Here is a 13,598-nt window from a genome sequence, read left to right as displayed (position 1 = left end):
CAATCCTCCTGATCTACTTCCTCCTGTTTGGTCTTAAGGTGGCCAGAGAGTAGTGATCAGCGTGTGTATGCAAGAAGGTGCAGATACAGGTGTCCTAATGAGCCTGGCAGTTGCTGTATTGCATCATTTCGAGAAAGAAAATATCAAGCGTCAAAAACTTAGACTTTCTTAAACATGAAGGGAATTGCTTTCTTACTTAGGTATGTGCTCTATTAAGAATCTAAGTAATCACTCTTTTTTACATTCCATCTTTCCCCTTCCTTCTGGCTCACAGCAACCTAAAATGCTACTTTTCTGGGAAAGACTGATATTCTGACTTCAGTTTTGTAATTTAATGATGGAGAGTTTCCTTAGTAAACCAAATTTAGAGTACTAGAATGCTTATCTTATATCCAGACCTTGAACATAAAAGGCATTTTATACCAGCAATTGTTCATTTAATGAGCAATTGCAGAGTGCAGGATGGTTAAGGGATTGAGCTATATGCACCATTATTGCAAGAAGTATTCTGAAATACCAGAAATAGGACGTAAGCTCTGATCAGGGGGACTGTGAGCACAATTACCTTCTTTTCAAATCCTTCTGTGACACTGCGGGAGGAAAAAGGACTTTGAAACTTGAAAGGAAAGAGCTTGCTTTCAACCTCAAAAGCTAGGAGGAAAGGGCTCTGAAATTTGCTCAGTATTCCCAATTCACCATTAGCCTGTTTCTTCCTTTAGCCTCAAGGCATTCTCCGCTTTTTGAAAAGATGTTAAGAAATTCAGTCACAATAGAGAGCCTAGTTTTGAACATGTTTCACTCGGTCCATTGAGGTCTGGTCTTCAGCCTTTGTGTGGGGTGAATTGAGCTGAGCAGCAATCTGGTTGGGGAGAGGTGAATGAGCAGTCTCTGTGCAGTCACAAATTCTGGCAAAGAAAAGATTACCCTTTCCTTTATTTTACAATATGCATTCCTGTACAATCCTGCTAGTGGCAATATGCAGAGCCGAGCTTGTGCTTAGGTCAATATGGAGCACTTGGTTTATAGCAACTCTTGTTAAGTTTGTCTTGTAATTGAAGCTGCTGTTGACCTTGCTTGGAGACCATTTGTAAAACCGTTTATTTAGCATAAACTGAAATAATAAACCCTCCTTCTCTTAGGCCGATTGTGATAGGGTGACATTAGTTTGATTTAATGATTAGCTGCCTGACCCCTCAGCTAGAGAGAGCTGCTTGAATAGGGAGAGTTCACTAGGAAGCACACAGGAAGAATACTAATGAGCTTGTTAAATTTAGCATGGCACCAACCACTTTTAATTCCTCTAATGGGAGAAGCACTGCCTCTGAGAGAGAGGGAGGGAGATGGGGAGAGGGGGGGAAAGGGAGAAAGAGGAAAAGAGGGAGGAATGCCCATGTCCTGGTAGCCAGAGAATTTTGGTAAGAGAAGAGGAGAGCTTAGAGGGACCGTCAGCCAGGGTCTCTTGGACTGAGTTGTAAGTACCTTGTCTTTTCTCTTACCCAGCCTAAGTGCATTTGCAGATCACTCCGGAGATAGTAATGCTCTTTACAAGTTGCATGCAGAAATGTGGTGATGAAACTTAATACATAAACAGATTTAACTGGTTTGGTGTTGTCTTGTTTAAGCAGGGGTGTCTCTGAAGTGTGTTGGGACTGATTTTTAGTGTGGTGTATCAATAGATTTCAACTTTTTTTTTAGTTGCTGACTATAAGGGGTTTAAAGTAAAAGAGTTTCTACTTTGTCTTGGTTCCTGACAAAAAAAACCCAAACCAAACCAAAAACCCCCCCAAAAACAAACAAACAAACAAAAAAACCCAACAAAAAATTCAACAGGGAAAGAAATTTATATGGATTTTTTTGATTAGGTTTTGGTTTGTTCTGAATTTTTTAACTTTCTGGGTAAATCAGCTGAGCAATTAAAAGTACGTTTATTCAGCGATGCTGTCCAGTGTGAGTTTTTTGAAAAAGCTTTTTGATTCAGTGAGGTGCTCCATAGTGCTCAGCAGTTCTAATAAAAACGGCTCCTGATTAGAATAGCAGGACTGAATAAGGTATTTCTCAGTGGATGGGAGAATCCTGGATTAATGTGATCATTCTAGACTGGGCATTTCTAACGCATGTCTCTGGCTACTGGCTTGTTAAGTCAGAATAAGGGTATACATCAAGAAAGAGAAGCTTATGCAGATTGCTCTTGGGGCATGATTATTTTTTTCTTTTTCTTCTCTTATTTAACATTTCTCTCTTACACCCTTAAAAGGTGGGATGAATTATACTGGAGTTGGTGGGCTCCCACCACTGGGAATCAGGTGGAGATGAACTTTAGCATTTGTGTCGCTGCAACATTTTAGTAAATCAAATGTTTCTTTTGACACTAAAGCTGGCCCTGCTTCTAAAACATGAGCAGAGCAGTAACAAAACAGTTCTGTGTATTTGGCTGTAAAGCCCCTTTGGCAGACGCTGCTGGAGAAGTGGGCTGTTTGCTTACATTTTTGTTATAGAATCCCACTTGTTGCCATGGTGGACAGTGTGTTCTGTCAATAATTTGGCCTGGTGCATCTTGCCTGCACTTACTCTAGAAACTTTATTGAACGATTCAGCTGAACCAGAACAAGATTAGACAGCTTTCCCCTTTTGGCACTCTGGAGTGGCTCGCCTGCCGTGAGAGTAGGCAGTGTTTCTGCAAGACGAGTTTCCCGCTCCACGCTGGGGGAGCTCCTGCAAACCTCTGACTGTTACGTGTCCTGGAGCATGGGTGCTGTCAAATTTCTCATCTCTCCCCTATCAAAAGCAGCTCAGTGGCATGGAGCATGAAGCAAATGCTTAGCGAACTGTTTGGTCAATGAATATGCCTTACTATTGCAAAAATGCCATCATGTGTAGTTAAATACTTCTGAGGGAATTTTTGCATGGCAGACAATGCACAGAAACTTTTGACTCGTCGCAGCACGCGGCGATAACTTCCTAACGGGGAGAAAGATGGATGATGCAGTAAGAAAAGTACTGCTTTTTTGTTTTTCTCGTTTTATTTTTTTTCCTCAAGTAACCAAAAAAGGGAAAAGCTTATTAAAAGAAACCATATTTTTCCTTTAGTTTCTAGGTTACTGAAAGTAGGTTTTGAATTTCATTCAGCAATTTGAAAAATCAGACTTTTCCATAATAGTCACTAGTACCTTGATTCATGACACATGCATGTTTTGAGAAGAAAAGTATAAAAGTGGAGCCTGCAGACAGACATCGGCTTCTTGTTGTATACCAGGATGGCAGTTTTAACAAATATTATCTTTATATGGAAGAGTAAAAGAACTGAAATCCTATCTGATCATCCTAGTGATTATACAGCCCCACAAATCACCCTAGCTTGCTTCTTTCTGAACTGTTTTAGCACACATTAGGTTACTCTGCTTAAGGGTCTGTCAGAATTTCAAATGGAATGTAATCCCCTATTTTTATAGGAGTTTACATCTCATCAGTGAAAGTTCACTCTAGGTTGAAATTTAACATAAAAGACTCTGGCTAAAGAGAAACCTGATGGAAAATATGACTTTGGGGTGATTTATATTTTATTTTTTAGTTATACAAGCAAGTTTCTAAAAACCTCCTGTAAGTTTTAAAGTTTTAGACCCCCTTTTGCAGTTCTGTAACTAAAACCAGCTTTGGTGTAAAAAGTTGAAACCTTAAACCCTGCTAATCCAGAGCAGGGACCAGTGCCTGTGCATATTAATAAAAAGCAGAGAAGGGCAAAGGGTTTAAACTCTGTAATGTTGTTGTCTATTTCCATTAACTATTTCTCCTCAGACCCAACCCTGGAAATTCTCTGTATGGAGAATTACTACTGGCTGTAGAAAGAATTCTGTCCCTGGAAGATGCTGATAAGTCAGCAGACCCTGGTTGCTGTAATACGTGGAGATAGAAAAATAATTAAATGCTCAATAGGCTACTCTGCTAGGTTTTCATGTTGTTGCTACTTGGGGGGAGAGAGAACAGGGAGAAAACTAGTGAGCAGTGCATTCAAAGCAATGGTATAACTAGTTTATACATATAATGGCCAAAATTCAACTCCAGATATCCATAAGGACAGAGCGTGTTTCCAATCTAATTTGTACAAAGGCACATAGGTTGAGTTACTCTGGTATCAGGCTTGCTGAAAGTAGTCACCTAGTGAATTGCTGGCTGGTGCTTTTGCTGTGTGAACAAGTACACCACAGCAAGGTGCAAGTGAAAACTTAGCCCTGACTTCAAATCCCTGACAAATGAAGTGCAGTCTTGGCACTGGTGTCAATCATTCTTGCTTGCATGCGGGTTGTAGAGTAAGAGCACTTAAGTTTTATTTCCCAAGGGTGTTTTCATTTCCTTTTCTGGTTACCGTTTTTGCGCCCAGTGTTTAATAATTTGAGTTTCCTTGTGTACTTCTAGAACTGCAGAGCAACTTTGAAATGAAGTGTCTTTATCAGTACTCCTTCAAGATGTGTTGGTGTAAACTCACATGTGCTGTGTAGTTGATAAAAGAAGGCTGTACTTAGAGCATGGGTATCGGCCAAGGATTCAGCAATCAATCATGCTTGTTTAGAGGAATGTCTCTGTGTTTTAAACCAATAATGAAACTGAAGGAGGGCATTTACATTAGAGACTTGTGTACCTGACAAAGCCCCTCTGCCACATGACATGTGTGAAATGCACCTGGAAACACACATCTGGCTTTTGAGGAATATAACCCCTTTGTCTGGTTTTCAAAGTATGTGTGCTTTTTAAAATTAATTTATTATTATTATTAACTTTTATTAATTTTAACCCTGGGGGTTAAAATTCATGTGGGTGCAGAGGGTTGGTTTAGCACTCAGTCCTGGAGCTGCCTGCATAGAAGGCTGGTGGAGCCATGATCAGGAGGCTCTTTTCCCATCACAAGTGGTGCCAGAGGCCTAGAGCCTTACTCCAAACTAGGACTTGGGTTTGACCCTCCTAGTTATTATTATTCCCTCTGCCCTTTTTCCTTTCCCTTTGTTGATTAGGAATTTGTGTGTTTGTCTGTGAGGATATGGGAAAAAGAGGTAGGAGGAGTGTACCCCCCCACCCTACATGGGCATCCATCTTGAGCAATTGTACGCATTTTATTGTTGCCCACCTTAGTTCTGATCACTACCAACCTCCCTGCAAGGCTTCAGCCCCTCACACAGGCAAAGCCCCAGGAGCCCCTGGAGCTGGGCTGCAGAGCAGCGGTGGGTGGCTGGGTGTGATTTAGGCTCAGCTGGTGGGGTTCATCTTCTCTGTGTGACAAATCATTTCTTGACTCCCCATCAGGGAGCCTGAGCTCCCAGCCTCCTTGTCCCAGAGGCAGGGAAACAGCAAGCCTGTGTCTGTTCCTGCACAATTGATGGCCCCGTTGGTAGGGGCATCGGTGCATGGGTGACTGTGATCTACTGCTCTGCTGCTGCTGGCTCCAAATGGGCAGGCATCCCCAGGCCATCCCTCACAGCCACACAGGCACCTCCTGTCACAAACTTACACTGGGAGGAGGAGGGCGGCGGGGGGAGAACTTTTCTTTATTGTATTTGCTATAAATGGACTAAAAGTGTGTGTCTCTCTTTTTTCTTCCCTTCTCTCTTTCTTCTCCCTCGTTTTTTTGCAGAGGATGAAAGTCCTGGGCAGACCTATCACAGAGAGAGAAGGAACGCGATCACAATGCAGCCGCAGGGTGGGCAAGGCCTCAGCAAGATCAGTGAAGAGCCTTCCACGTCGAGTGAGGAAAGGGCCTCATTAATCAAGAAGGAGATCCATGGATCTATATCGCACCTTCCCGAACCTTCTGTACCTTACCGTGGGACGCTCTTTACCATGGACCCCCGAAACGGTTACATGGACCCTCATTACCGTGAGTATTGATTGCTGGTTCATTCGGGGTTCAAAGTTGGAAGACTGTCAAGTTTAATGTAACTTTATTTGCCACTTTGCATCACTCCCAGGGAGAACTGCTTTGTCTGGGGGGAGCGGTGTTTGTGGTAAATGCAGTCTTTTTTTTCCTGAAGTTAAAAGCCAGGGTGCAGTTGCATTGCAGCTAGAAATTATCTCAGGCCTCTGCAAAGCAACTTCCACAGGACATCTCATCTGTTGCTAATCCTCCTCAGCCATCCAGGGTTGTGTTTGCTCCACCTCCTTAATACATGAAGAAAAAGGGCCTCATTAAAGAAAACACAGAAGGAAAATGAAACAGGCCTTAAAAATCCCTCTTTTAAAACAACGTTAAAATATGGTATTGAGAGGAGGAAGAACTGTGCCTTGTACAATGAGAATTTGGGGGATTGGAATGCTTATTGCTGTGCTGTAGGAGTTTTTGTTTTGTTTTGGAGGGTTTTTTAGACATTCACAAGTGTGTTTGAGAATGCAGGCTGATGGAGTGGTTTTGCAATTTTCTTTCCCAGCTACAGTTCCCTGAAGTTGTAAGGGGGAGGAAAAAAGGCAAATGGTTTCAACTTCTGAATTCCTGCTCAGGCATTAATAAAAAAGTAAGAAATTAACTGACACTTGAACACAGATGTGGAATGGATTTCTCCACAGGCAAAATATGAGGGAGTTAAGCAATTTTTTTCATCTGCTTCTAGTTTACAAAAAAGAGGAAAAAAAAATCATTTAGTTGTGTAGTAATGAAGTACATCTTGAGGTGTCAAGGCTTGTGCCTTTTGATTATAGATTTATCACCCAGCCAGGATACAGGTTTGCCATTTAACCTTCCAGTCTCCAATTCCAGATGATAGGCTTAAGACCCACAAAGAGAGAGAGGCCAGTCTGCGTTGTGGTTTTTTTTTTTTTAAACATCATTCAGAAATTTTAGTGTTTTAAGGCAAAAGGTCATTAGCCAGACGACTGATTAGTGAGGACAGCTGATTAGTGCCTGTTATTTTACTAAAGAAAGTGCTAGGGATAAAAGCTAATTTTATCCCTTCATTAGTTGGGCTAGCAGCAAAGGGGAATGTTCACTCATCAGGGTGCAGATCAAAGTATGTCTTGCACAACCTAAAGTCTCACCAACCTCCTTCTTAAAAAAAGGAACCTGAGTGTTAATAAGGATGGAGATATTATGAGAAAACGAACACTTGTTGTCCTTGTAGTTTAGATCAGTATTTAAGGGAAAAGTTTGCTGTTAAGCTTTTGAGCTCTTTTTCAGTGTAGGCAGTTGGTTTTTGTGCACCCTCCACCTCCTGTTCTCTCGTACAGACCTGCTCAAACCCTCTGGGGGAGTTACTCATCTTTCTGTTGAGGAGGATGTGCTGCAGCACACCGGCAGCAGACTCCTCTTCCAGAGGGGCATGAATGTGAAGTGCAGACGGCTGCTCAAGAGCAGCAGTGCATAGAAATATTAGCTTGTGGGTTGGAGGCACCATTCATAGCTTAATGGTTAACAAACCCCCAAACTAACTTAAAAACAGACAGACAAGTATTACTGGGGAAGCAAAATAGCTTTTCTATTTGTAGGCAGTACAGCTGGGGAGAGATGAAATGTGTGACAAAAACAATCCCCAAACAAACGACAAACCTTTTGCTGAATTTAGTGGTGACGATTTCCATTTTGACCATCTGACCAGCTGCCAGCTCACCCCTTAAATCTTGTTTAAAGTGTTATTGATACCACCGAAGGTTCACACAGAAGAAAAGGGGCTGGTTGGTCTGAATGCGTCTGAGAGGTTTGCATTTAGTTTATTTTGTTTTATTTTCTCAAATTCACCTTTTGACAAGAGTTGTCAAGATTTAATGAAGCTGCTGTGTCTGTATTGTGACCAATATTAGTTATAAGTAGCTACCACATTAATGCTAGCTGATTAGGCTGTGTGGACTACTAGAAAAACGTTGATGTCAGAAGTTGAGAGAACACCAGAAGTTACCCAGCATACAACAGCAAAGAAAAGGTAGATAAGTTAATTTTAAGTGAGCAACATGATCTTAAAGCAAAAATCTAAGTCAGAAAACATCAGATGGACAGACCTGCTTCACTGCTGCTGTAGTGAGTTGTACATTTGTATTCACTGATTTATAAAGTCCCTCAAGCTATTAATGTCATATAAAGAGCCATCAGGCTTTTATTTACCTTTAATAGCTATGATACAGATAGACAACTAAAGAGACGAATGTCTACTTTGATTTATAGGAAAGCAGACAGTCTTACTGAAATTTTCATAGTGGTTGTATCATTTATATATGTAAGACATGCTTTCATCAAAGTGGTGATTGTATTCAGACTGACACTTTTAGTGGTCCATATGAAAAAGGCTGAATAATGTAAACATACCCAAGTCCCATTGTAGCAACAGGTAAAAAACCAGCAAAGCTATTTTTTCCCTTCTTAGTTTCTTGCTAGTTTTGCTGGGCATATGGATAGAAAATACTGTTTTAATTCAACATAGTCAGATATGTAAACATTCATAGTAACTTCTTAGTTTCCCTGTGGTAGGAAAATATAGACTTGTCAAGATCCCTAATTTGTGCTTTGTATTTAAAAGTGTGGGCAACTTCCTGTAACACAGGAAAAGGCAAAATAATTTTTTTAAAGAAGGACATCTGCATATTTTCATGGCAAAAAAAGCAAAAGAGCATTTAAGTCAATTCTGTGTGGAATGCATGTCCCTTCCAGGAGCCACAGTTATTAGAAACAACTTGAGTGCTTAGCATTTCTACATGTAAATATGTATGTGTCTCTGTGCATTGCAGGATTTATTTGTTGATTTAATTTTTTTTCTAATTAAAATGACTGATGTTGTAAATGTTGGTAATAATAGTTACCATAAAAATGGAATAAATACCTCATTGAGAGGGAGTTTGCTCTCCTGCAGAGTGTGGGTGGGGAAAATGGTTGAGTTTCAAGTGAACCAGCTTTTCAAACAGCTGGGATGAAACATGCTATGGAGCTGGCAGCCATTCTGCACCATCAGAGAGCCCCTCAACCATTTAGCAACTGAAAATGTGAGTGCAGTCTTATTCTCAGCTCACAGTCTTCTATCCTCCAACAGATAAAAGTGAAAACACAGGCCTAAACCAAAAGTTTTCCTCTTCTGTCTTTTTTGTTACAGATTTCTTAACCACTATTTAAACACTGCTCACAAAGTGTGGGGCGGGGGGGTGTGTCTTTTTGTTTAATTTTTTAAAAACTTTTTTTCATTTAAAAAGCTTTAGGGGCAATGACAGAAATGCTGGAGTCTCCCATCATATGTTGCACCTTTCTTTAGTGAGGAGAGCAGGGTTACTGGCCTTAATAACAGTGTTTCTTAAATGGATTTAGCCTTGTGTTTCTCAAACACTAATTCCAGAGGTAGATTGAGCCCCTTGTTAATGTAAATTCTGTGTGTAGAGGTGGGGCTGAGGCAGGGGAGATGGGGATAGTAACTTGTCTTTGTTATTCTCTTCCACAATTTTAATTTTCATGCGGATTTATGGCAGTGCTAAGACTCCCTGTCTCGCAAGTCATTCCTCATGGAAAAAATGAATCATTCCTGATGTAAACACTTTGATTTAAAACATGCTGTTGATATTCTTCCCTGGGTTTCACAGCTCATATGAAAGAATTGTTAGTACCTAATTAGCAAAGCCTGAAGAACTATTTCAAGTAAAAAGCAATGAGAGTTCACTTGGCTCTGATCTAAAAATTTATATATACAGGAATGTATGGCCCTGGCAGCAATCTCTTTCAGATAAATTACTTCGTCTCAAAGAGATTGCACAGGAACTCACTTCTTTCTATTTTTTTTCTTTTTTCTCCTTTTTCTTTTCTTTTTCCCGGTACTCCTTACAAGGGATTCATTTTGCTGGTTTTGAAGCTTCTGTATCTGTCTGGGGAAGTGGGAACTGCTTATTGCACATTTCATAGGATTAGCCCTCCAAAGGTATTGATTGCCCTCAGTTCCCACTGACTTTGCTTGGACTTATGCTTTGTAAGGATTGGGCCTCGCGTAACTGTCTCAGTTATATTAGCCAGTGTTAGGGTCATCTCAAAATCAATTTGCAACATGAACAAAAGACTTTAGCAAGAAAAACACGATGCTGGATCGCTAGGTGCACTTGCTCATTTACTGTATTTTAATTTCTGTTGACAGGAATTCCTTTTCCTTCATCTCCCCATAGGAAAGGAAGAGGGAGGGAGGGCGGGGGGGAATAAAAAGGGGGATTGGATTCTGTTTTTTCAAATGCAAACTGGTAACTGGAAACACTGTCTTAAAATGCGGTACTTAGAAAGCAATGACTTTTCATGGCATTGAGGCTTGAACCACAATGGCCAGCTATATGTGGTGCATTGGACTAGTTTCCCAATGTCTCTGGGACAGGAGCCTGGGACAGCTTTTTATAGAGTTTCTCCCCAGCCTGATTGGACAGTGGAATTCGAGAGTGTCAGTGAAGAATCCTCCTAGAGATTTAGAGCCAGGGTCTTTAAGTACATTTAAGTGCTCTTCAATTTCAAAGTGAGTTTGGCCTCTTAAATACCTCTGAAAATCTGGGTCCTACTTCTTCAACTCTTTCTGCAGCATTTTGGAAGGGGGAGGCTTAAGCACTCTAGTAACAAAACTCTCTACTGACAGTGATGTATGGGGGGTGGTTTCCAAATGTTATCAGGTAGGGGTAGTTGGAAAAAGTAAAATCTAAAGCTTTTAATAAAACTCACAGGCAAAAAAGCCTCTAGTATGAAAGTGAATGTCAGATTACTGGTGTCAGCTGAGCAACTGAAGTGTAGGTCTTTAAGAAAATTAGCATGTTTGCAAAAACATTTTTGGGATTGAAAGTCTACAATGTAATAGTCTCTTTCAATAGCCTCCAACAAAAAAACATTACTGTTCTCAAATTCAAACTTATGGTCAGAAGCAACTTCAGTGTGGAATTTAGGAAGGTGCTGTAGACCTTGTAAACTTAGCAGCTTATAAATTGAAGTACTGTCTCCAAGATGCCTCCCAGGCTATGTTTGGGAAGTTCGGCTCATTGCAAGTACTCCTGCCCGTTTCTCTGGAGTCCTTTTGTAAATAAGCTGTGTCTCTTGAGAGCCCTGGAGTTTCTACCCCTGTGCGATGGTCTGACTTGGAAGTAACAATTGCACCCATAGAATTACAGCATGTAGAGATGTCCTTCCTTCTTCTGGATTTTTTCTCTCCTCAACCTGAGACGGATTTTAGAACTGCCAATATCTGAAAAGCTTTGAAATGTGATCTTTTAGGGTTTTTTTTTCACTTTGTTTTATTTTCAAGTTTAGGTGAATACATATCTCTCTTTGTGTTGACTCTTTTTTTATCATGATTAGTAGTATTAATTTTAGCAGAAAACTATAGGCAATGACATGGAAAGAGGTGATCTGGTTTGTGTGGAGGGTAGAATAGAATATTTGAGGTCTCAGATGGCCCTATAATTCCACTGGACTTCAAAATTTTAAAAATGAGGATCACATTAAAGAAAGTTCTGTTAATCTCTCCTTGTTTTGTTGTTCAAGTGCAAGATGTGGGATGAGGTTTTGTGTGTGGTGTGTTTTGTTTTGTTTTTTTGAAGTAACAGGGAAGATAAAGACAGAGGACAAATGAAAACCACCTCCTCCATGGATTCAGATTGGTTTTTTCAGCTAAAGCTTTTATAGATGCTTTGCAGTATGTGTTTGTGGTATTCTGCCTTCATGGCAAGAGACAGAATGCATTGCTCAGAGCCATAGAATCATAGTTAAGAACTCTGGAGAAAAAGCTAAGAAATAATGTAATCCATCTCTTGAGCATCAAGGCAGATCATCGATCTCTAAATCAAGACAGAATGAAAAGCTTCTTCAAAGTTACTGTATCCCTTGATACACAGACATTTGTCACAATGCTTTAAAAAAAGGAGATCTGTAGTGGATTTGGGCTGATCTTGTGTCGTTACAAGGTAGCTTCTGTAGCACCAGCAGCTAGAAGGTGGGGAAATATATTGAGAAGCTATTAAAGTCTGAGTTGAAAAGTTTGGATAAAGTTTCCTCTTCCCTCCTAGAGATCTGCTAGCATATGAGAGATATGGTACTTCCATTACTGTGTTCTCTGAACCACATCCCCCCAACACTAAAGTCCTCCTCCCCCTCAAGCCCCCAAAACCCAAACCACATAAATGTTGTGATCCTTACTGCCTGTCAGCAGGCAAGATCACTAGTTCTCTCTATTAGTTATCAGAGTAATCTTTGTACTTTTGTTGAGCCTGTGTAATGCAAGGAGCTAGCCAAGTATGAGGCATGTAGAGAACTAGTGATCAAAGGAAGATAAGCATCATTTGTTGCAAATTTTGAAGCGTCCTGTAATGCCTGAGGTTGCTGTCAGTCAGCTTTTTATGAGTTTTGCCCTGTGTGCATTTTTTGACCAAGGGAATGGGGTTTGAATAGCAGCCTCTTTGACTTTGCTGCTTAGAGCTTTGTAAAGGTTAACCAGCACTCAGTCTCATACATCTTGTGTCGGATGGGTTACCTGTATTTATAAGGAGCTTTGGGGCTGCAACAACTTGAGTCTTCGTGGCAAAGCATGGGGAACATGTGAACATGTGCTGGTTCAGTGATCATGATTTTCGTCAAGTGAAGCAGATTCTTCTAAGCTGGTGAGTACTGGTCATATGCTTTACACTGCCAGAGAGGTGATTTTCTTGCATTTGTGGCCTTCTCTCTGGTCAGTGTTACTAGTGGGAATTTAGTTGCCTAAGCAGAGACTGGCACTTGAGCACCATGTTCTCGCCTTCGAGGATCCTAGCTGATCTGTCTGCCAGCCTGGACATCTTTAGTGCATCTTTAGTGCATCTTTGGTCATATCTATGAACTCTGTATGAACACCCTAGACACATTAGGGATCTAAGATGCTCCTGTGTGTCAGTGTTTAGGCAGCAGAATCCTCAGTTGTTGTGTCCAAATGTAGAAAATAAAGATTGAAGTTCATGTTTTTTTGCTCCATTTCTGCTGTCATTGTCCAACTTTTGTTAAGAAAACTAGCAATAATTAGATTGCAGAGTAGCTAATGTCTACAGGGTGCTCCTCTGTTATGATTCACTTTTGTTAATTTTCTTGCATCCTGAATGCTTGAGATCTGGATGTGCACCATATTTCGTTACTCTTCCTCACTTGCTCTTGGGACTGGGGTGAAGCCCAAATGTGTGGGCACTGAAGGAGGGTGTTGTGTCACAGAGCATGCCTCAGGCTGGGCAGTGGGGGTAATGACAGTGTGGGGGCACCATGGGCCTCCTCACTCCATGGCATGGACCGTGGACTTGTCAAGGGATGTTTTTCGAAAGGTAGCATGGTCCCTGTTGTGAAGGTGCAGTTTCAAACTTGTCCCATGGAAGTCTCTCAGTACTAACTTCCTGTGGGAGTCCAGGCCTTTACTTTTAAGACAGTTTAAATGCTTTGGTTACTGAACCATTTTCAGGATCACTAGCAAATACAGCTTTATTCCTATTGATTGAGCTCAGTACTTAGGAGGAGAGCCACTTAGCCATAGCCTCTGCTTCCTTTTATTCACACCTAGCAACTCCATTAGCTTCCTCTTTACCTCTTAACTTAGGTAGTTTACACAGTACTCTCTAAACTCTTATTAGAACACTGCTCAAATTACTCACAATTGGGGCTCTTGAGCTTGCTCAGTGGGTCA

The 13,598-nt window shown here is 40.9% G+C and overlaps 1 protein-coding gene across 1 annotated transcript in view; it reads left to right on the top strand.

Moving 5' to 3' along the window:
* The window catches only part of GLI3 (GLI family zinc finger 3), a 208,914-nt gene that overhangs the window by 61,558 nt on the left and 133,758 nt on the right, over positions 1–13,598 (top strand). The window contains 1 exon segment of the mRNA XM_032691538.1: positions 5,621–5,863. Coding sequence (XP_032547429.1) covers positions 5,621–5,863 — 243 coding nt within the window.

This window comes from Chiroxiphia lanceolata, chromosome 1, assembly GCF_009829145.1.
Source record: "Chiroxiphia lanceolata isolate bChiLan1 chromosome 1, bChiLan1.pri, whole genome shotgun sequence".
Taxonomy (NCBI): Eukaryota; Metazoa; Chordata; class Aves; order Passeriformes; family Pipridae; genus Chiroxiphia; species Chiroxiphia lanceolata.
This window is presented reverse-complemented; position numbering and strand designations above follow the sequence as displayed.